Source organism: Hippopotamus amphibius, chromosome 16 (assembly GCF_030028045.1).
Source record: "Hippopotamus amphibius kiboko isolate mHipAmp2 chromosome 16, mHipAmp2.hap2, whole genome shotgun sequence".
NCBI lineage: Eukaryota > Metazoa > Chordata > Mammalia > Artiodactyla > Hippopotamidae > Hippopotamus > Hippopotamus amphibius.
The window spans coordinates 62,756,458-62,779,375 of record NC_080201.1 but is presented as its reverse complement, the minus strand read 5'-3'; the positions used below and the strand labels follow the sequence as shown (position 1 = coordinate 62,779,375).

Genomic DNA, 22,918 nt, shown 5'->3' with positions numbered 1-22,918 from the left:
TTCGCGACAAACCCAGAGGGGCGTGCCAGAAAGTCTAGGACCAATCCGTGGCCGAGGCATAAACAGGGAGGGGGCCATCGTCTCGCCAATCGGAAGTGCTAGGAGGCGGGCCTGTCAGTCTGTGGACAGCTACGGCGCCATGAATATCTTACCCAAGAAGAGCTGGCACGTCCGGAACAAGGACAATGTCGCCCGCGTGCGGCGAGACGAGGCCCAAGCCCGGGAGGAGGAGAAAGAGCGGGAGCGGAGGGCGCTGCTCGCTCAGCAAGAAGTAAGCTCGCAGTCCGGCCGGGCCGGGCTCTGGGGCCGAGCGCGCAGGCGCTGCGGGCGGGGCCGGAAGTGGGGCGGCGCGCAGGCGCAGTGTGCGCCGTGCGGAATCTGGGGTCAGACTCCCCGGAAGCGCACGTGCGGTCTTCTGCTGACCCCTCCCTCTCCCTGGTCTTGGTGCTCCCCGTTCCTGTGCTTCTCGAGGCCGGAGTAGTAGTTCGTGAATAAGCGAAGCCCTGAGCAGTTTAAGGAAACTCGGGCCACTGTTTAGTTTAGCTGCACGAACTCCCCATTTAGTGGACGCCTACTCTATGCTCACCCCGTGTGGAGCGCTTGGCTTGCAGAATCTCTCAAGCCGTGTTCGTTCTCAGAGGGGCTGTTGTTTCCATTGTGCGGAGAAGTGAGATGTTTCAGAGAGGAAGACAGCGAAATGACAGAGGAGAACAAGCCAGTTCCGCTCTGTCGGGCGAGCCTTTTGCCTGGACCGCTCCCCACACACAAAACACTAGAGGCTCTCTCTAGAACCCCTGACCTGTTTGGTTTACACCTGGCTTCCAGTCCTTTGGCTAAGCTGATCGTCAGCTGGCGATCAGCTGGCTGGGAGGTAGCCAGGGCTTTTGAAATTCACATTTATCAGTAGAAATTGCACATCAGCTGGGGACAGCGACTTGGAGTTTTGCCCGGAGTTCAGATCACCTGTCCTAATACACGAATCAGCTGCCTTCATAGCTGTCTTGATTGCGTCACTCGAGATTGGGAACCCCCCTGGTTTGCTTTTTGGAAGGTAGCTTACAAACCCAGGCGTTGCCTCATTCCTCCCCCCTCTCCCAGGGCTGGAACAGGTGCCTCTTCTGGGCTCCCAGCGCCCCTGTCCACTTCCTTTACAGCCCCCAGCACCACAGCCTGCGATTTTCTGTGGTTGGCACCAGGCTCAGTTCCTTGAAAAACATTTAGGTTCTGAATGTTCTGCCTATAACTTCTTTAAGAACTTTTATTGAGATATAATTGATATACAATAAACTGCATATATTTCAGGTGTACAAGTTGATGTTTTTTTCTTATTAGTAATGTATATATGGCCTGCCTATAACTTTTTCCCCCTAGGCCCGCACAGAATTCCTGCGGAAGAAAGCCAGGCATCAGAACTCACTACCTGCTCTCAAAGCAGCAGAGGCAGGAGCCCCAAGCAGCTCTGGCCCTGTGGATCTATTTCGGGAGCTGCTGGAAGAAGGGAAGGGGGTGACCAGAGGCAATAAAGAGTATGAGGAAGAGAAGCGACAAGAGAAAGTAAGTTGGTCTTGCCCTCTTCATCAGAGTCATGGATGGAGCTGGGGGTGGGGGAGCACCTTGCCCTCAGGTGTGACTAAGGAGCGTTCAGGGATATGGTGATTAAACAAGCTAATGTAGAGAACTCACACCTCTGAGGTCTCTAACCGGCTGTCCAGAGCTTATAGATATTTGGGAAGTGTTAAGGAGCCTTTTAAATGTAAATCAGAACCTGTCCCTCACCTGCTCTCTGGGGATTCCTGTCAAACTCTGAACTTGCCTCCTCCCACCTCAATCCTCTGCCTTGCTTGCTTCTTTCAGGTTTTTATTCAATTATCTCCCCAAAGATGCCTGCCTTTGAACCCTAACCTAAAGCAGCTCCTTCCTGTGCTTTTGTTGCCGAAGCCGCCACTGTGTCCCCAGAGCAGGAGCCCCATGTGTACTGGTGTGTTGTGTCCCCAGCACTTGGCAGAGTTGGCTCGTGACAGGGCCCGTTGGCTGAATGTCTGGTTCTGCCTTCTCAGGAACCTTGGGTGTCCCTGGGCTCCCCAAGAGGAGACATGCTTGACATTCTCATTTCCACATTTTCTGTCTCCTTCAGGAGAGACAAGAGAAAGCTTTGGGCATCCTGACGTACCTGGGCCAGAGTGCAGCGGAAGCCCAAACTCAGCCCCCTTGGTACCAGCTTCCCCCAAGGCGGGGCGGCCCCCCTTCTGGTCCAGGACCAGATGAGAAGATCAAGAACCGTTTGGACCCTCTGCGGGAGATGCAGAAGCATTTGGGGAAGAGAAAGCATAGTGGTGACGACGGCAGTCACAGCAGAAAGGAAAAGGAGGGGTTTGAGAAACGACGACCCAAAGAGTAAGGAGTCTGGGTCTTGGGGCTTGGCCATAGCCACATGGCAACATGGAAGCTCTGGTTGGGACAGGTGGGGTCTGGGGCCTAAATACATGTTCTCAACACGTGGTCCAGGGACCCCGGGGGTCCTGACACCCCTTCACGGGGTCTGCGAAGTCAAGCCTATTTTTCAGTCTTGTTCCTGCGGTTTCCAGAGGCTACATGATATGGGGAGACACCACCGCCCTGGTAGCTAGTGGAACATTTGCTTGTGTTAAGGTTTCTCATTTGTTTTGTATACACTAGATACTAACAGAGAGAATCCACTGAAACAGAAACTCTCTGAGGTTGTTTTTGAGACCAGAGTTTGAGAACCACTGGGTTACAGTAAAAGCAGGTTTGTGTCCCGGGGATGCCAGACCCCCAAGTGTAGACCAGGTATACCAACCAGTCTCCTTTATTCTACAGGTGAGGAAATGGGGGGCCGGGCTGTGTTCAGGGTCACACAGCTGATGAGTGGTGGACGGGCACCTGCTGGTAGAGGTGGGGAGGCCAGCTTCTGGGTCCCAGCCCCAGACTCCTTCCCTCCCAGGCGGCCGCTCCCTCCCAGAGGACGCTGGGGCTTGCTGGGGCTACCAGCTTCCTGAACCGACTCGCCTCTCCTCGCAGAGCCCCATCCCTGGAGCAGCTCCGAGCTGAACGTCTCCGGCGGGAAGCAGCTGAGAGGGCTCGGGCAGAGGCCCTGCTGGCCCGGGTCGGAGGCACAGCAGCCCAGGAGGACCAGCCAGAAGAGATGGATGACCGGCGGAGGCGGTACAACTCCCAGTTCAACCCCCAGCTGGCCCGGCGTCCCCGCCGGCAGGAGCCCCCCCCGGCTCACTGACTCTGAGGGGGTACAGGAGAGGCCGCTGCTGCCAGCCGTCATATAAAACTATTTATTCATAAATATTTTCCAAAATGAAAATAGGTTTACCAAAAAATGTCCCTCACTGGGGAGGGGAGGAGGGGGCAGCCCTCGCCCCCGGGCCCCCAGGGTGGGGCTGAGAGGAAGAGAAAGCCTCCCGGCCCCCTCCCTGCTTCCTGGGGGAGGGGGCTGCCCTGTGGCCTGGGGCCTCCCCCCAGTCTTCCAGGGCAGGCCCTCACCTGGGCAGGGGGATCAGCATGCGGGGGGAGGGGGTGGAGGGAGGGGCCGGTGTCACTGGAGGTCCCGGTCCTCCAGGTAGCGGTACTCAAAGGTGAAGCCTTCCTTCTTCCGCTGGCCCCACTTCTCGTAGTCAAAGTAGATGTAGGTGCCCTGGCCGGGGGAGAAGGCGGTCAGTGAGTGGATGCGGTGGTCGGGGATCTGGGTCAGACCGACAGAGGGACAGGTCTCAGGGCCGTGGATGAGCCAGGCGCCAGGCCGCCTGCCCTGCATGCACACGCCGTCTCACGCCCCCCTCACAAGGCTCTTCTCAGGTAGGAAATGTTATCACTCCCGCTTCACAGGAAACAGAGGCATGGGGAGGCCACGCGCCAGAGCCGGGCCTCGACCCCAGGCACGTGTGCCAAGCGTCCTAGGGCTTCGCGCAATGGCTGTGGCTTTCGAGCACTGGTCACGTGCCGAGCACATGACGCAGGTCCTAGGGTTTAGTCTTCACAAAACCCTTGAGGCCGTGGAACAGGCTGGGAGTCTACACCCAGGCACGCTGCCAGGACAGGCGTTTTATTGGCAACAGCGGTGGTGTGGGGGCTTCTGAAAGACTGATGCCTGAAAATACACTGACTCAGAGGATTACGCTGAACCAAACCGGGAGGGCAAAGGACGTCTGTGGTTAGTGTCCGAGAAGACATAGTGGGAATGGGGCCGGGTTCTGAATGAATGGTGGAAATGCTTCAAAGAACCTGAAAGAATGGAGGGGAGGAGACTGAGTTCTCTGAGGACAAGGCCCTTGCTCAGTGCTTGGCATCAGGTAAAGACCTAGTGGAAAAACCACTGTGGAACATAGCAGCTACAAGTTGAAATGAAGTACAGCACGCCCGTGACACTCCAGAGCAGGCACCGCCAAGTGCTTACACGTTATTAACTCATTTAATCCTCATAACAACGGCACAGAAGTGGGTGCTGTTACCCCGTTTTTACAGGTAAGGAAACGGAGACAGGTGTTCAAGTGAATCGTCCACGGTCACCAGCTAGAGCTGGGTTCCAACCCAGGTAGTCTGGCTCCAGAGTGGTTTGCAAGCAGTGGGAGGTCCCAATCAATCATTAGAAAACACAAAAGCTTCCCCACTCGCATGTGTTGAGCCACTGCGCTGCTGGGTGCTGGGGACCGTCAGGGTCCCCGTGCAGTGCAGCCCACGGTCTTGGGTGGGAGATACCCCCCCACCCCGCCGTGCCAGAGGAGAGAAGAGGCACAGGCGGTGTGGGGGGCTGGGGAAGGCTCCTCTGAGCAGGAGACGTGGAGGCTGGGACTTCCGGGGTAACCAGGGCTTGGCCAGTGGGGAATGAGGAGGACGACGTCCCAGGCAGGGCGGCCGGCCTGGGGACTGAGCTGGCTGAAGCTGGTGGCACAGGGAGGGGCAGCAGGGCTGCCAGCCTGCGTGTGGAGTGGGGACTCTACCCCAACTCAGCCAGCGGGACCAGGGTGGACGGGGCACAGGGAAGGGCCCTCACCTGCTCGAACTCGTCAGTGATGGTCTTGGGCTCCTCGTGCCTCTGGAACCACATCATGTACTTGGTGTGGAATCGCCACGACTGCTTCTTCAGGGCCTTGGCTGCCAGGTACTGTGCCTTCGTGCCCTGGGGGAGGAAGGGCGGAACAGGGGATCAGGGGGCCTCCCAAATGGGTGGGGGCCGGGGGGTGGGGCAGGGCAACAGGGCTGACCCCGGGCCCCGCCACAGACCGAGGGTGGGCTGGACCATCCAAGTAGAGATGGGCTGGGGCACAAAACATACCAACGCTGGCCAGAAGGAAAATGAGACAGGAAGTGGAAATTACTTTCAGAGAAGCGTTGAGGAGGAAGAGAAACTAATCGTGATGAGAGCTAAGAGGAGGCAGTGTAGAAACTTCCCCGAGGTGGGGTGCAGGAGGGGGTCACTGGTGACTCACTGGGGTCACGCAGAGGTTGGACAGTTCCCTAGCGGTCCCCAGGGAGGCCCAAGAACGTGCCAGTGAGCAGCGTGCCAGCGCAGCCAGAGTCAGCAGCACAGGCACTGTGGGCCGTGCCACTGGGCGGCCAGAGGTGCGGCTGGGCTCCCCGGCGGCTGCGCTAGACCAACCCAGCCCTCGGCCTCAACAGCCCTGCCCTCAGCCCTAGAGTGGGGGCGGGGGCAGGGACAGGGACAGGTTTAGCTTTGGGGGGGGGGGGAGGGGGGCCAGGACTGGGGGATGGGGAGGGGGTGCGGTCCCAGTGGCCGCAGTGGGGCACCCACCTCACCCCTCCAGCCCGAGGGGGGACGGCGGCGGTGGCGGCGAAGCCGGGGGGCCCGAGGCTGCCCCGGGGGCCCTGCTGTACCTCCAGATAGTAGAAGATGAAGAAGAGCGTCTCGGTCGACAGGCGCTGGTAGAACTCCACGGTGTCCGAGTGTGGGGGTGGCATCTGGTGGTGGTAGGGGGGCGTCGGGCAGGGGTTCCGGGGGAGATACTGCCTGTGGGGGGACAGGAGGGTCAGTGCCAGTGCCCACCAGCCCCTGTGGTCTGAAGGGCGGGCAGGACCTGCCCTCCCTGCCTCCTCTCACGGATCAAAAGGAGCGGCTCGGGCACCGCATCACCCAGCCTTCACCAGCTCAGTCCCTGCCTCCCGTGGAGAGCCCCAGGGCAGGGCTCCCTCAGACTCAGAGGCCTGCACCCACCCCCACGGTGGCCCCTCACCGGATACGTTCAGAGTCTGAGGGGTGGGGCATGTGGTGCCAGGCGGCCTCTTCCATGGCCTGCTGGTAGAGCTGCTCCTTGGTGAGGGGCACAGGCCCCAGTGGACACACACCCAGGGACAGCGGTATGTTCACCTCCGACAGCTGCAGGGGCGGCTGGGCTGAGGCCGGGGGAGCCGACGTGCTGCTCAGGAGGATGTCTGTGGGGGGCGGGGGTGCCAGCGAGCGGTGAGGCTGCTGTGCCCAGCCCCCCGCCCTGGCCGGCCCGCTCCGCCCCCAGACGCTCACCTCGCTCGCTCAGGTGCAGCGTGCGGACGGGGTCCTCGATGCCGGAGCTGATGGCTGCCCGCTCTGCCATGGACTTCAGGGAGCTCAAAGGCTCAGGGGCCTGGGGAGGGAAGAGGTGCGGGCCTGAGGGGGTGCGGCGGAGCCCAGGCTGCTGGTGCGAGAGGGGACCTTCCCAACCACGTCTCTCTCCGTCATCTCTCTACTCAAAACCTTTCCACCCTTCCCCATCACGCACCCAGTCATTAAAAAAAAGTTGTGAACCTGTTTTGAAAATCTCAAGGCTCATTTTTCTCTCCAGAAAAACACACCCTGAGTTTCCTGTCGGCCGCATCTCTAAAATCTGGGTGCTTATTCTGAGCCAGAAACTATCCTGAGAGCTTCATGAGGATTATTCCAAAGAACCCTATCATATTTGAGGAGTGACTGTGATTAATTACATTTTCCACAGGAGGCAATGCAGCACTTGGACCCTGACAGTGGGGCCCCTCTCACCCTGCCTCCTGTGGGACGGAGGTTAAATAAAACACAGTGGCCCAAGGAACTCCCTGGCAGTCCAGTGGTCAGGACTCCGCACTTTCACTGTCAAGGGCCCAGGGATCCTGGTTGGGGAACTAAGACCCTGCAACTGTGTAGAGCAGCCAAAAAAAGCAAACAAACCTCCCCCCTCAAAACCCCCAAAACACACTGGCCCAAATGGTCAACCCATGTCCTGCTGCTGCCCTTTCAGACGCTGGCCCTGCAGCCAGCCTGCACCCCGTTCCTCTTCCCTCTGCTGAACCCTGCTGCCTAGGCTTTCACTACAGCTCCAGCAGCAGCCCCTCCTGGAACTCCGGCCCGGGAGAGCCACGCCTTCCTCTGTTAGCCCTTCCTGCCACTGCGACCCCACACCACCTGGCCGAGGTCCCACCTCAGACATCACCATCCTCCCCCACCCCCAAGAGCTCTTGCTGGGCTATCTCCCCAGGTTACGTCAGACACACCTATGTGGGTCCACAGCACCCCCGGCCTCCACCCCAACCAGACACGCCCCCATACAGTCCCGCTCTGCTCCCTGCACAGAAGGCAGGAAGTGGGTACGTTCACCCAGCATGAAGTGGCTCTGAGCAGACGTCAGGTGTTTTCTGGACTTAAATGGTTTCTTAGAAGAGAAGAGGGCGGTCAGCTCTGGAGAGCGGGTCGTGGGAAGTAATGCATCTTATGGGGAGAAATGGGGATAGAGGCCAAGGGCTGGAAGGAGGGCGATGACAGTGGACACCAGGAGAGTGAGTGAGCAAGTACACGCTGGAGCAAGGAAAGCACCCAGAGGGACAGAGAGCCAGGTGCGAGGTGACAGAGAAGCCCAGAGATGAGGGGAGGCATCTCTGGGCGCAGGTGTGCCCGGGGAGAGACGCCAGAGAGCCAGAGCACGAGGGCTGGAGGTGGAGAGGGCAGGCAGAGACCTGCAGCCAGCGGACAGCGAGCATCCGGAGTGGAGACGCAGAGCCCGGACAGAGAAGCTCGGGGCCCACCGGGGAAGTGCAGGGCCCACCTTGATCTCTGGGGCGGCGCTGAACTGTGGAGGTCCGTTGAGCAGGGCGCCGGCTGCTTTGGCCTCGCTGAAGCTGGGCGTTGGGGAGCTGGGGGGGTTCACAGGTAGTGGCACCAAGAGGCTGGGTCCCCCGGAGTTGTTCCCTGAGCCTGGGGCCACGCCCCCAGCACCTGTTGGGGCCGTCGCACTGGGTTCCTTCCTGGGGAGGGGTACAAAGGGTTGGAGGCTTAGAGGAGGGTCCCCAAGGGTGGGATGGACAGGAAGGGGTGGGTGATCAGGGAAAGGAAACAAAAAGGGAGAGTGCACAGAAAATGGGGCTGGCTGGGGAATGCAGACAGGAGAGCTCCTCTTCGGGCCAAGGAAGAACCTGCTCCTTGTGATCACTTCCCAGTAGAGAAGAGCTGTGGAGGTGGGAAGCAGCGCCCTCAGGACGCTCCTGGAGGGCACATGGCTACACGCTCTCCGGGAAGCAGCTGGGCCTGCTGGAGTGGCCCGTGCAGAGCCGTGTGGGAAACCACGAAACAGGGCGGCCCACCTAGAGCCCAGGGGTGAGGCACCTGCGGAGGTCTTTCCCACGCCCCACACAGGAGACTAAGCTCTCTCGCGGGGCATTCTTCCAGAAAACAGGGAACCAGCGAGATGGTCTGACCTAAGATCTGGAGGGGTGTCTGGGGAGAGGAAGGACGATGGGGATGCTTCACTTTGAGACGTGGACACTGAGCCCTCCGGTACAGTCAGGAAGGCTTGGGGCAGGACACAGAAAAGGGAGGAACTGGGAGGACAAAACAAGACTCCTCTGGGAAAGGGAGAGTCAGAGAGTTCCAACCGGTCACCAAGGAGGTGTGTGTGGACTCTGAGAACAATCCCACTTCACGAGGAATGTTTCAGGGCGAGGCTGGAGGACAGATGTGTCTGATACCCCAAGCTGAGAAGACGTCGGGACATAGACTCTAACCAGGGGGCAGAAACCCCCCACCGCGGCAAGCACAGGGCCCACATCTGCACCAAAGGCCGCCCGTCCCCAGCCCTGCCCGAGGCCAGACACTCACGAGGTGCTGGGAGGTGGGTTGTGGGGGCCAGATGGGGGGCCCAGGGCCTGGCCGTTGGCACTGCTGCCCCCACTGCTGCTGAGAGCCGCCTCTGCCGGGCTGTCTGCCACGACGGAGCTGTAACCTGGGGGACGGACGAGGGCATGAAAGGGGCCTCGGGCAGCCGCCGCAGGACCCCTCCCCGGCCCCGCCACTGCCCTCTTACTGGTGGCGCCATTCTGCTTGCCAGCGCCTCCGCCTCCACTGCCGTTACTGCTACTGCTGCCTCCTCCGCCACCTCCACTGCCGCCGCCGCCAGGCTGGGCGCTGGGGGGCCGGGGCTGGGCGGGGCTGGGCCCACCGGGAGCGGGCGGGGCCACAGCCTGCGCGTAGGGGGCGGGGGTGCCCGCGTTGTGGCTGGGAGCTGGGCTGGCCTTGGGGCCCAGGGCACTCGGGGCTGCTGCTGGGGCAGGGGCGCCGTTGTTGCCAGGGGTGGTGCTCAGGGCAGACGTGGCAGGCGGGGGGCCGGAGGGGTAGCTTGGCGGCACAGCTGGGGACTGAGGGTGCTGGTTGCTGTGGACAGGCTTGCAGCCGTTTTTGGCTGGAGACTGCAGATGGGAGGGAGAAGAGGGTCAGGACCCCGCGGGCTGACAGGTCTAGCAAGCCTCCCGCACATCCCTACCCCCGAAAAAGGCTCCATCCTCACTGCTGGCCTTGCTGCCCGCGGCTGCCCCCTCCCCCTCCCCAGGGACCCAGGTGACCTCATTCACCCTCACGGCTTCAACCTCCACCTTCAAGCACACAACGCTCACGCGTCTCTAGCCTGCACCTAGCCTGCCACGTCCTGCCTGGGCATCCCCATGATGTCCCACGGGGACCTGAGACACCATTTGGGTACAAGAGAGACCCATCCACCTGACGACAGGGGAGGAGTGGGAAACCCACACACGTCCTCAGTACCAGGTTAGCTGGGCCCAGCCAGGAGTGCCAGGGGAGAAAACAGCTGAAAACAGGACAGTCGTTCTGAATGCCACTTAAAAGGTCCCGAAAGCAACTCAGGGGGCTGTTAATGACCAGCACCCCACAAAGCAGAGTCCAGTAATGTGCCCACGAGACCCCCGCGGCTGAGCTGCTGACAGTCCCTCTCGCACCTACCCGGCTGCCGTCCTCACTGCCTCCTGGACCCATGCCGAGGCCCACGGGCACCTCACGCTCACTACGTGCCAAGCAGGACTTGCGACCGACTCCTTCCTGGCACCACGCATGGTCACCCAGGTCCCACACCAGCCTCAGCAACTCCTGCCTCAGGGTCCCCCTCGGGACCAGCCCCGCCCCCGAGCCCACAGAGGGGTTTCAGGCCCACTCTCCTCCTGCCTAAAGACAGCATTCTTGTGCCACAGCGTTTGCTAATGGGCTCCTGTCCTGGCAGACACGAGCGGAATCCACGGGGCTCACCAAGGGGAAGAAACTCTGAGAGGCACGTCCCCTCCGGGACACTTGTGATGCACACCGTCGGCACAGCCAAGGCCCAGAGCATCCCCAAGAAAAGAAACCTGTATGGCTTTCGTCCTGTCTTTTCTGGGGCTAGCTGGGCCTTTCAGAGCTGGTCCTCCAGGTGTGGGCCCCTCAGCACGACCATCTAAGGTCCTGTGCTCACCGTCAGCCCCGTGGACCCGGCTAGGCTCACCTCTCCACACCTCCAAGTCCACCACGACTGGCCTGTGTCACCTGCCACTGCCCCGCACAGACACGGACCTTCCTCTAGTGCTCAGGGCAGGCGCCCCTCCCGAGAAGCATCTCCCAACCACAGCACCAGCCACGCACCGTCTGCTTGCCCATCAGTACCGCGGGCCTCCCTCAGGGCAGCCTACCCACCGTGTCCCCAAAGCCCAGCACCAGGGCCACACCCAGGCCTCCGTAAGCCTCTGGGAACCAGCGGCTGAGGGAGTGCTGGGCCCATCAACGTCCGACGCCCATCGGACCCACCTGGCTGACTTCACTATCCGTCGAGCGTCCCCTCTTCTTGTCATCTTCAGAGTTTTCCTGAGGTTCGAGAGGCGCAGTCAGAAACCTGTGTCTCTAGGGCCCTGACACAGACGCCAATCTCTGAACCTCCCAGATGTGAACCCAGCTGACCGACCTTCTGGCCCCAGAGCTCTTCAAGCCCCATGACCTTCATCTCACTGGGGAACCTACATACATCCTGCTCCCTAGGGCGCTTGTCTTCTGGGGGCCAGCACCACCTGCCAGCCTCTTAAAGGTTCACGAACACACTCTCCTATAGGAATCTGACCCTCCAGCCTTTGCCAGGTGTCCAGCGGCTCAGCCTCCTTGGCACCCTAGGCACCAGCCTCCCTCCTCCACACCCAGGACCCACGTGTGGCCCTAACCACCCTATTGGCAATCTACAGTCCCAAGGGCCCAGACCCCAGGTACCCAGGCTCCCCTCCTGCAGGACACTGCCTCAGCCGCCCCCCCACCCCGTGCCCTCCTCGGAGACTCAGACCCCAGGCCTCACCGTGGTACAGTTGGCCGGGCTGGGTGGGATGGGAGAGCTGGAGGTGGTCGAGGTGGGCGTGCTGCTTGACTGGTTGAAGATCTCATCCTCCATGTGACTGTGGCTGGGGGGGGAGGTGGCGACCAGCGCCTGTGCTGTGGGGGCGGGGAGGGCACGTGAGCCGGCGGGGACGCCCTCCCCCCAGCCCCCACCGCCCTTTGCCCGCAGGCCAAGCCCGGGCCTCACGAATGTCCTCGAGGTCCAGGTCGTCGTAGAGGAACTCGTTCTCCTCGAAGTCGGGGTCCTGGGACGAGTCGACGTAGTACTCGACGTCATCCTTGATCTTGCGGATGGCGTCCACGAGGATGGAGTCGTTGTCCAGCATGCGCAGGATGGTCTCCAGCATGCGCACGTGGTAGCGGTGCTTCTCGATGTGCCGCTTCAGGCCCTCGATCCGGTCCTGCTTCTGCTGGCGAGCCCAGGGCCAGGCTCAGGGGCTGCAGGGCCTGCCCGGCCCCTCCTGCCCCCACAGAACCCATCCTCAGTCCCTGACCCCGGTGGAGACCCAGAGGCCCCGCTCAGCCCCGCCTGGGGTGTGCCCCGTCCTGACCCCTCAGGGATCCCACGGCTCCTCCCACCCCAACACCCCTGGAAAAAGAGCCAGGGGTCCCGGTGTCTCCCCTACAATGTGGCCCCATCTGTACCCACGTGACCGCCCAGATCTCTCCACGGTAGCCCCCACCTCTCTGCTGAGCCCACTCCCCCAGCTCCGACCTCCTTCTGGAATACAGAAACACCCCTGCCCCGTCTGGCTCTGACAATGATGACGGCAACCCCGCCTGCGGGGAGCCTGCTGCGCATACTTCACACCTGTCACCACCGCCACCCCCACCCACGTACCCTGAAGAGGAAGCCCAGAGTCAGGGGCCTGTCTCCCAGGCTCCCTCCCAAGGGCCCGCTCCCTTTAGGGTGCGACATCGTAGCCTCGGTTCCAAATCCCTCCTGTCTGCAAGGACCTCCCGCCCAGCCCACGGTCCCCAGACCCCTCAGTCTCAGACGCCCAACTCTGGCACAGCCCCCACCCCAGCGTCCCCAGGGCCCAGCTCTCGGTCCCCTGCACTCTCTGCGTCAACACGCAGAAGCAGTCTGCGCCCCTATGAACCCAGACCCCAGACCCTACAACCCTGGCTTTCTGGAATCCGGGTCCCAGGCCCTGGCTTTATCTCAGACCATTCTTCTCCTTAGGCCAAGTGAACCACTCCTCTGTGTCCCAACTTGTCCACACCTACTGTCCTTTCCTCAGGACCTGGCCATCTGGGTGCTGTGAGGCCACAGCTGTAGCTCCTCCACCTCCCTGCCCTGGGTGTCCCTCAAGTCTCACACTCACTCTACGACCCAAGCAGAGCTCAGCATCGTCCCCCAAACCACTCCTCTTCTTGACGGCCCCACTGTTTACCCAGACACCTAGGTGGGACCCTTGAGTCGGCCTCACCTGTTCCCTGCACCTCCCACCCTCCAGTCAGCTGCGAAGCCCTCCCCATCCCACCCTTTGACCCCCAATCCCAGCTGCCGGCCCTGCCTGCCTCAAGAGCCCAGGCCCCAACTCCCACAGGCCGGAGAGCCGGCCTCTCCTGTCTGCCAGCCCACCTCTGTCCTCTGGGCACAGGGGCCCCCCACTCACATCCTTGTCGCCCTTCTTCTTGCGTGTCTGCACTGACAGGGACTCCACTTCACTCTCAAACTGGTCCACCTGCATGTTTAGGGTGTCGATGGTATTCTGGGGGGGAGGGGAAAGGCAAGCAGTCAGCCAGAGTCCTCTCACACAGCCAGGGTCAGCGCCCCGGGTCACCTCTTCCTCTACCCCAACTCACCGTGAGCCACTGGCCGACCTCCTCCTTCTCCTTCTGGGCAGGGTCCACCTTCTGTGCCAGGCCCAGGCCCTCCTTGCTATAGGCTTTGGTCTTGGTCTCTCGCTCCACAACTTTGAACCGTTCCATTTGCTGTGAAGAGCACAGTTGGCAGGCGGCTCCCGAGAGCGGGACAGCAGCTGACTCAGGGCCAGCAGACAAGCAGACCCGGGCCCAGGAACCCCACCCCCAGGCTCCCAGCCCTTGGGCCCCCTGCCTTCCCCGGGTGCGGAGACCTCCTCTTCTCGGGACCTCTGGGGACCCAGGAAGCCAGCCACCCCCCACCTCCCAGGTACCAGACTCTGGGCTCCTACCGTCTCAATGAGCTTGCGGTTGTCTATAAGCTGCCTCTTGTCCTTGATCTCATTGGATGCTACCCATGTCTTGATCTGGTCCCTCAGCCGCTGGAGGTGGGAACAGCAAGAGAGTCGGACTGCCTCAGGATCCGGGCACCGAGGCCCCAGCCCCCTCCTCTCCCTGGGACCCAGCAGTCCGCTCTCCCTGTCCCCCCGCCCTCAGGACACAGGAGTCCGGGCCCCCAGCCCCCTCACTTGAAGCTTCTTAATCTCCTTCTTTAGATCAGCCTCATACTTTTCCTTCTGGTTCGCGTTGGCTGCATTGTGGAGCTGAGGGATGGAGAGAAACCAGGTGTTGGTGTGGTTCTGGCTGCCCTACTGCCCACTCCAGTGGTAAAACTCCAGTCTCTCTCTGCGGGCCGGGGACCCCCCCTCCCCCAGTCCACCTCCGAGCTGCTTCTCTGAGGTCCCTAGCATCTGGACATGCAGGCCCTCTCCCTGGTTGACACTCAGGAGCTCCTCAACCTTGTCATGTTCTCTCCTCCCTGGAGACCCACCCAGATTTTTAGGGCCCAGCCCCTGTACCTTCTGCCAAATATCTTCAAATTGCTCCACGCCCTCGGACACCTTCTTGAGGCAGCGATCAATCTCACCTGGCCGGGGAGGAAGGAAGGCTGTTAGCGTCCTGCCAAGGCAGCAGGCATCCAAAGAGGAGTTCCGAGGAGAGTGAGCACGTGACTGCTCAGGCAGCAGGCGGTAGGCCCAGTACCTTGGAGTTTGCGCTTGTCCGCCATCTTCCCTGCCCTACAGACGCACTCTCTTCATACTCTCCTGGAGACGGACGCTGCTGGGAGAGATTGGGACGGAATACACATTTACTCCCCAGCTGGTTCAAACCCAGAGACACGAACGAGGTTGGGAACGGTGTGTGGGAGGGAAAGGGGAAGATGCGTTTACTATCTGATGACAGAGACTGGGCCCAGTTCTCCTTACGCTGCCTTGACTGCTCAGCACAGGGTCTGGCCCACAAGAGGACTCTGGGAGTTTGCTGAAAGAAGGAAACAGATATACTTTTTGTGTGCCTTTGACCCAGGAAGTGGAAAATTTCTAGAGCATGAAGCACCTTCTCCCCAGATGACACTCAAAAAAGATTTTTTAGAGCAGGAAAATGTCATCCAGCACACAGCTGACTGCGAGGGACAAAGGTCTTAGACCTGGAGACCACAATTTCCATACAGAAGTCAAGCACACAGGTGACCAAAACCCTAACACAGGGAGCGTTTACTCCTCAGACAATTCAGAAGACAAAGAGAATTCTGCAGCCCGTGGAGAAGGGCCTGACACCGTGCATACACGTACAAGCTGTAAAGAACAGAGGGGGCTTCCTAGGTGGTGCAGTGGTTGAGAATCCGCCTGCCAATGCGGAGGTCACGGGTTTGATCCCAGCTCCAGGAAGATCCCACATGCCGCGGAGCAGCTAAGCCCGTGTGGACGTGCAGGAGGGGAGATGGGAGATGGGAGATGCCCACAACTGTGAAAGCTAAACCCACCCACACAGATGTGGCTGGATCCCAAGTAGAAGGGGGCCTTAGACCCCAAGTAAGTTTATTCCAGAGAAGAATCCTTACACCAACGAGAGAATACTCCTAACCCACAGAGACAAATATCAAAAAGGGTTAGAGGTTTGGGGGCAGAAAGCATCACTTGAGAGAAGACCAGGAGAAGAGAGAACTCTTACCAAGATGAGCAGCGGAAAGGGACCCTTAGCTGTGAGGCAGCTGTCTGCACACACGAAGGAACTGCGTGTCAAGTGCACTGCAAACGCAGCCTCAGGAAAACATAAACCCACAGACAAGCACCCAATCCTTAGAGACGGCCATCTCTATCCCAAAGGAAGTTATGTGCAACCCAGAGGGGACTGAGGTCAGAGGGAGTCACCAGAAGCTTTCACCCGGGGGAAGGCGCACCTTAGGGCCCAACACCAAGACCAGGAGAGATGGGGAGGCTCGGGAAGGCAGGGTTATGCCTGTGCTGCAGGAGGTGCCCCCAGTAGGGGGGCCTCTACGGAAAAGCACGGCCTCCTGAGATCTGGGGAGTGCCCATGCTACAGGCCTAGGGCGGCGTGCCCCAGAGCAGCCCCAACTGCCCAGGCAGAAAGAGCCTTACATGGAGAACTAAGAGCCTCAACCCAGAGGGAAGTCACAGCAAGAGGGTCCCCTCCCACAAGGAAGGGAACATCAGGAACAGTCCTGCCCAACAGAACTTTCCGCAGTGACAGAAATGTCTTGGATCGGTGCTATCTGTGCCACTGAACGCGCGACAGCTCCAAACGTGGCCAGTGCAACAAAGAACAGAAGTACAAATTCGTATGTTAACTAGTTAAAATTTAAATCATACGTGCCCAGTAGCTACTGGTGGCACAGGGTATCAGAGAGCACGCCTTAGAACCAGAAGCCCACTGCGACGGGGCTGGCCCCTCAACCTCAGAGCAGCGCCCTCCACAGGGACCCACTTTGCACGAAGGCAGACCTTGGACTCGGGGGACTGTGAATCTCCTCTGTAAAGGACCAAGCAAGAGGAGCAGCAGCGCCCTTAGCCCAGGGCTGGCTGACCTGCCAAGGTGGGGCGCAGTCCCAACACAGGGAAATTCCAGCTCCAGGAAGGCAAAGCAGCCAAAAGAGGATGCAGGAGATAGTTGCAGACAGGACTCAAACTGAGGTAGGGCAAGCGCCTTTGACCTGGACCCCAAAACTGAGGTGTGCAAGGGTGAGTCTTTGCTCTAACCCCCCAACGCTGAAGAGCCTTTTAGTGCCCAGGTGTGTGGGGTGGGTACAGGAAGCTTAGACAGAGCTTATACTCCTTGCCTCCATCCTGGGAGCCTAATGCCGGGGCATGGCGAGTGCCCCGGCCTGCAGGGAGAGGACACCCAGTTTATACCCCTGAACAAGGCACTGCTTGCCTTCGGGAGGGGAGGCTTTCTCCAAGTCACCACGTGGAGTGGGCAGGGACACCCGGCCCAGGAGATGAGTTGATACCCTCCAAAAGGGGCAACAGATTGTGGCAGGACATCCTGCAGGAGTCGGAAGCAAGGTGCCAGGGGAACAAGAGCCCTAGCCCAGGAAGTGATGTTTCAGACAGAACCTCAAAGTGGGCAACAGCTGAGACCGAAAGACCTGACCTGAGGAAGGCAGCTCCTCCAGAGAAGGGCAAGGACCCCGGGCCCGGGTATTCATGCCCCTAGACAGACTGGGTACTACAGTGGGTAAGAGCTCCAGCGACAACACCTCCACCCCGCCACAGAAAAACCTCACAGCAAGAGAATGCCTGTACCTTAGATCCCAAGAAAGGACCAGAAAGGAAGCTGGAGACTGAGTCCTGAAGTAGAGATGCCCTCACAGAAGAGTCCCGTGCTTAAAGGGCTGGGAGCCCCATCACTCTGGGAGGGTCCACCAAGATGCTCCAGGGAAGGTAACCATGGCAGGCCCACTCTGAGACAGGCAGGCATCTCAGGGCGAGAGGAGCTGGTGCTCTCATCTCATGGAGTCTCAAACAGCACCAAGGAATCTGAGAAGCTTGGCCAAGGAAACTTAACCAAGAGACTGTCCAAGAAAAAGGCACATCCCCACGAGTAGGGAGCCTATACTGAGGGGGTGGGTAGGGTGAGCAGCGGGCCAGACCTACAGGAGCCAACAACCGTGAAGTGAGGGGCTACAACTAACAGAGAGCCCCAAACGCCCCCTCAGCGGAGATGACACTGCCACGCAAAGAGGCCTGATGAGGTGGAGGCAGGCAGAGCAGAAAGCTTAGTCCTGGGGAACTAATACCTAGCAGTCCCTAATCCTGGGGGCTGTCACGGGCCGGTAGAGCGGCCTTGTACCATGGGGTGAGGAGCTCTGGCCTGCTGGGAAGTGATGCTGGGAGGCCATCCTTAACCTGGGAGGCTGCTGACACTGTCGCACAGCAATCCGAGACGCCGGAAGATGCATGTGCTAGGTCCTGGGGCAGAGGAACTTCTCTCTACACTGCAAGGCCCAGTACCAAAGTGGGGGGACTGGAAATCTCCCCTTAGAGAATTTATACCAGAGCAACCTTTAGTCCTGGGGAAGGTGATGACAGCGGGGTCTCCCCTTCAAGTCTCAGGCATCTTACACCCCCACATCAAGGAACCTATGCCTCAGGAGAGGGCAAAAGCCTGGTCCCACCTGGGCACCAACACCTGAGAGGGTCCTTAGTCCCACAGCAGGGGGCACACAGAAAGGCAAGGACCCCTCAAATCCAAGAGTGGCCAATACCAATACCCACAAAGGCAGGAACCTTACCCCTCGAAGAGGCAACACTGAGAGAGGTGCCTTATCCTGGAAAAAAGCACCACTCCAGCCCCCAAACCCCACACTTCACAGTACAGCAGCCTCAGATCTAAGAAGTCACACTCCTAGGGGGTTCCAGCAGGGTGGGTACAGGTAAGGATGAGCCCTGGTTCTACAACTACTTACACCAGAGGGTTCTTTAGTGCTGGGACGCTTACACATCTGCAACGAGGAGCCCAAGACGGGCACCGAGAGGATGGGATCCTTGACCCCTGGAAAGATGACACCCCAGTGGACGGACTGATGTGAATAAAGGTAGAAGCTCAGACTGAGGGAAATGACAGCCTACACGGTGAGGGCAGTGGGGGAAGGTGTCAAAAAAACAGTGCCAAAAGGACAGGAGCATCAATCTTGGGGGAGGCGACAACCCGAGATGAGAGACAGGTCCTCCTTAGAAACAGGGGTGCTGGCACTGCCCAAAACAGGAGATCATTAACGCCGTGGAGAAAGCGGGAACTTGGGAGGTGCCACCAAGAGAGAACCGGGTACCCGAGACCCGGGGAGCTCAACAGCCCCACCAAAAGGACCTCGAGCCGGGAGTGACAACAAGAGGAAGCCCACGCCGGGAGGGCAGCGGGCACAGAGTCTGCCTCCGGGACAGCGCACATCCAACAAGCCAGAGGCAGATACCCAGACCCAGGGAGGAAGCGCTGAGTCCCAAGCGGGGTAACAGGGAGGACAGTCCCGACTCCCCACGGGAGAAGGCCTGGGCTGCGGGATGTGGAAGAGGCGGGAACTCGGGCTGAGGCTCCAGCTCCGGGAGCGGACATCTCCACTCCAGGGGACTTGAGCCCCCACCCCCTCCGCAAAGGGGAGGAGTGGCGCCCGCGGCGGGAGGGGAGGGGAGCGGAGACAGGAGCCCTGGACCCCGGGCAGGGTGACCCGCTTCCCACGGGGGTCCGCGTTCCGGGGGACTCGCAGCCCCACACCCCCGCGACCGGGGCAGGAGACCGCCCCCCAGCACAGGGGGCCGCCGCCGAGGGGGGCAGGCACCTGGGCCCCGAGAGGGCGGGCACCTGCGGCCAGGGGCGCCTCCGTCCTTCCAGCGAGGAGCCAATACTGACGCGGCGAGGGGCGGGCCCCGCGCCCCCGCACACCCCGCGGGGGCCCGACGCTGGAGGACCCCCGGGCGCCGCCGAGGGGCGAGGAGAGGGGCGCGGGGCCGGGGCCGGGGCCGGGGGGGGGCGCGCACCGCCGGGCGGACGGCGGGCGCCGGGGCCGCGCGGGGGCGGGGGCGCGCGCCGGGGGGCGGCCGTGTCGCGACAGGCGGCGGGGTCGCAGGGGCGGGAGGCGGCCGCCAGCGCCGGGGGATGGGGGGAAAGGGGTCCGGCCCAGTCGAGCCTGACGCTCTCACCACAGGAGCTGGCGCCGCCGCTGAGGAGCGTATCGCGACAGGCGGGGGAGGCGAGCGCCCGCCGCCTTTTTCTTGCGCCCCGGGCCCGGGCGCTATCGCGATAGCGGCGCGAAGCGGAAGTGGGGTGGGGGGAAGTGGGCCCGGGGTTGTTCTGACGACGGGGTCGGGGCTCAAGGGAGGCCGCGGCGTCTGCCGATGGCTCCGCGGAAGCTGACCGGGCCCGGTCCAAGATGGCGGCGGCGGAGGAGGCCTCCCCTCCTCTCTTCTCGTCTCTGGCGCCGACCCGCCCCCGAGCCCCGAATGTAGGCCTATCATTGCTCCGGCCGCACGTCGCTCTTGCCCCTCGGACGCGCTCTATTGGTTCTTGGAGGGGATGCGGCCGGCCCCCTCTCGCCGATTGGATAGTCTCTGCAAGGCGCGGCGTTCGATTGGCCTCCCGCGCGGGGTACTAGGATTGGCTCAGGTTTTCTTCCCCGCTCCTCCTCCTCCTCCCGCCTCGGGGCACAACACGCCAGCGCGAGGACTCGTGCGTCAATCCGGAGACCTGTGTCGTGCTGATTGGATACACCCGCCCCCCTCTCTTCAGCCAATTGGTAGTGGGGAGGAGCTAGGCTGTTCAGGGGCGGGAAGTCTTCCGTCAAGTTTGGGGCCGTTTGCAATTGGTCGTGGGGGGACATCCTGCCCTGAAGTCATTGGCTGGCCCAGGAAATGGGGGGGGAAACCGGAGGATGGCATGGAGAGTGGGCGTTAAAGGCAGCGTACCTAATGGGAGACAGACAGGTGCCTTCAAAGCGGGGGCCGGGCTGAAGTCGCCTGCCAATCAAGACAGCCCCTGGGTTGAGAGGGAGGAGCCGGACGAGAGAGTCCAGCCCTTCCTCGCCGAGGGCCCTGTTACCGTTCCTCCCAGAGTGTCCAATAGTGTGGCGAGTGGGCGGTACCCGCGCCTAAAGCGTGTGAAACCGGGCGTAGCAGGCAGGCTTGGGACCTGGGCGCATCCTTTCGCCTCCCCTGTGTCCTGGCCCGGCAGGCCGGTCCCCGTCTCTCAGCTGCGCAACGCAGGCTTTCTCCAAGTGCCTGTATTTAGCACATCTTGCAGGAGACGATACCCCAAGTCACTGGTATCACGCACAGCTGAATTGGTTGGGAAGCGCCATGGAGGCATGGAGTTTTTGTCCTGCCGCTGAGTGGTTACGTGACCGCGGGACAGTATTTCTCTGCACCTCTGTTTCCTTGGTGTCGTGAAGACGCCACAGGAGGTACAGATGAGATTCCCTGTTCCCCTCCCACGGTCGCCTCCTAACGCCTACTGGTCCTTCAGATCTCAGCTCAGTGGTCTTCTCTTGGGGTAAAACTTCCCTGACCTCCCACGCTGAGTGCTCGCGTGAGCCCTGGTCATTCGGATTTGTTTTGCACGTATACCGTCATTTTCTTAATTATTTGAATCCCCGCCTCCGGATTTTTGCATCTCCAGCGCTTAGCAGCAAGAAGCACTTAGTAACCATTTGCTGAATGAATACAGGGAATGACTAGTGGTTAAAACCTGCTAGGCACTCTTGCTTTCGCAAGCCAGAAGGGATTTGCCCTGGGTCACACGGTCAAGATGGGAAGTCAGATCTGCCCATCTCCTTTAGGTGGAGGAAAGTGAGATAAATCCAAGGGAGATGCAAATGAGGACTGCACCAGAATCACCCGTGGCAATTTTAATGCTTGTAAAAATGCCGTGCTCTTAGGCCCACACAGATCTGGGGAATGACGCCTCGGGATCTGTACTTTTACAAACTTCCTGAGTGATCATTAGTTTAAGAGATATTGATCCAGAAGGCTGTTGTTATTCAAAGTGTGGTCCCTGTTGGAAATCAACTATACTTCAAACACCCAAAGTGTGGTGCCTGGATGGAGCAGTGCCTTTTAGATTCCTCAGGAATCGCCTGGGGATTTGTCAAATGCAGATTCCGATTCAGGAGGTCCCAGATCCTGCTTTTCTAACAGATTACCAGGCAGTGCTGACTGGCCACAGTTCACACCTGGAGTAGCAAGGGTCCAGAGCAGGAGTTCTCACGTTTGGCTGCACGTGAGAATCACCTGGAGGCTTAAAAAAAGTCCAGATACGCAGGCCTTGCCCGAGACCAATTAAATAAGGGTTTCTTGGGATGGGAACCAGACGTTAGTAATTAAAATTCCGGAGATGATTCTAACATGCCATTAACCTGATAGAGAATTTTCTAGAGCAGTGGTTTTCAAAGCGTGGTCCCTGCAACAGCAGCATAAACACCACCTGGGAAGTTGTTGGAAAGTCACGTTTTTGAGCCCCACCATAGACCAACTGAATTGGAAACTCTGGGCCCTGAAACCCATTTCAACAGTCCTTCCAGGCAATTCTGAAGCATATTAAACTTTGAGAAACTCTGCTCTAAGAGTATGCAGGACTGCAGGGCCAGGTGTCTCAGATTCCTTCTTGAGATTCATAACTCCTTGCCCCCCTGCCCTCCATTCAATTTAGTCTGGCCAGGGGAGATGGGGACTCTGAAGAGCTGTGGACAGATGGCCCTTCCCTGGCACACCCAGAGGCAGAGGGCAGCAAAGGTTGTCACTTTTAAGCAAGGCTGATTTAAAGTTCAGGGATAAATCTGGAGAAATCAGATTTGTGACCTGGGGTAATCTGGCCTTTGGAAAGAACCTCCCAGGTGTGCACACTCTTTCATGTGAGGGAAGGGAGAGATTCAGAGAGGGCCTTTGAGGCCCAGAGACAGCCCTGGGTTGAGGGAGGGACTGGGGGACCAGAGACACACACAGAGTCCTGTGTGGTGATGGGGGAGGCCCAGAGAGAGGAACAAAAAGAGGTGTCACATAGGACCCAGTGAGCTAGAAGGAGACCCAGGGAGAAAGTGTGAGCTAGGGAGGCATCACTCTCCACAGGGCTGGTCCTCCTAGGTAACTAAGAGGCATGCTGACCTCGCAGGTAAGTGAGCAGTTGTGAAGCCCAGCTCCCAGCACGGAGTAGGCAGTCCCTGGCGGCACAGCACTCTCCTTTCTTGGCAGGACCTTTCAGAGCACTGAGTGCCTGCCAGGGCAGGGCGCCTGTCTGCTCCACCCAGCCGGGGCTTGACGCACCGGGGTGGGAGGGGGAGTCCTCAGCAAACACTGGACAGAGTAACAGCCGTGCGCCATCGTGGGGTCTGGACGGTGAGCCCAGTGCTAAGTGCTTCCTGGGCATCTTTTACATCCTCACAGGCATGCCTAGGTGGTATAAGTGTGGAGGCTTGAAAGGCGGAGGCCAGCTGCCTGAGATGCCACAACCACCAGGACGGCCTGTGCTGAAAGCTGGAGAGTCAGAATGACCGGGGTTCTCTCAGGGGCCTGGAGATGGAGAAGGTTCTTTTCTTCCTGGGATCACACGACGAGGAAGTGAAAAGCCCGGGGTCAGACCCAGATTCCA

At 60.1% G+C, this 22,918-nt stretch overlaps 2 protein-coding genes across 5 annotated transcripts; one reads left to right on the top strand and one right to left on the bottom strand.

Moving 5' to 3' along the window:
- Positions 1-17: 17 nt before the first annotated feature.
- LENG1 (leukocyte receptor cluster member 1) lies at positions 18-3,334 on the top strand. The gene is made up of 4 exons (XM_057711043.1): positions 18-271; positions 1,372-1,554; positions 2,135-2,394; positions 3,040-3,334. The coding sequence occupies exons 1-4, from the start codon at positions 140-142 to the stop codon at positions 3,251-3,253; spliced, it is 789 nt and encodes a 262-aa protein (XP_057567026.1). The 5' UTR covers positions 18-139; the 3' UTR covers positions 3,254-3,334.
- On the bottom strand, positions 3,197-22,845 carry CNOT3 (CCR4-NOT transcription complex subunit 3). Of its 4 annotated transcripts, none has more exons than XM_057711026.1 (18): positions 22,435-22,845; positions 14,531-14,605; positions 14,347-14,414; positions 14,017-14,091; positions 13,780-13,869; positions 13,430-13,558; positions 13,240-13,335; positions 11,805-12,027; positions 11,580-11,713; positions 11,048-11,104; positions 9,288-9,669; positions 9,083-9,206; positions 8,034-8,232; positions 6,506-6,605; positions 6,219-6,417; positions 5,863-5,995; positions 5,021-5,146; positions 3,197-3,664 (listed from the first exon to the last, which is right to left on the bottom strand). In XM_057711026.1, exons 2-18 carry the CDS (start codon positions 14,553-14,555, stop codon positions 3,566-3,568), a joined length of 2,259 nt encoding a protein of 752 aa, XP_057567009.1. In that variant the 5' UTR covers positions 14,556-14,605; positions 22,435-22,845; the 3' UTR covers positions 3,197-3,565. The 4 variants fall into 4 exon arrangements, with proteins under 4 accessions (XP_057567009.1, XP_057567008.1, XP_057567007.1 ...); XM_057711025.1 differs by lacking the exon at positions 22,435-22,845 and adding an exon at positions 19,483-19,726 and having other exon boundaries at positions 14,531-14,608; XM_057711024.1 differs by lacking the exon at positions 22,435-22,845 and adding an exon at positions 19,483-19,726.
- Positions 22,846-22,918: the final 73 nt, after the last annotated feature.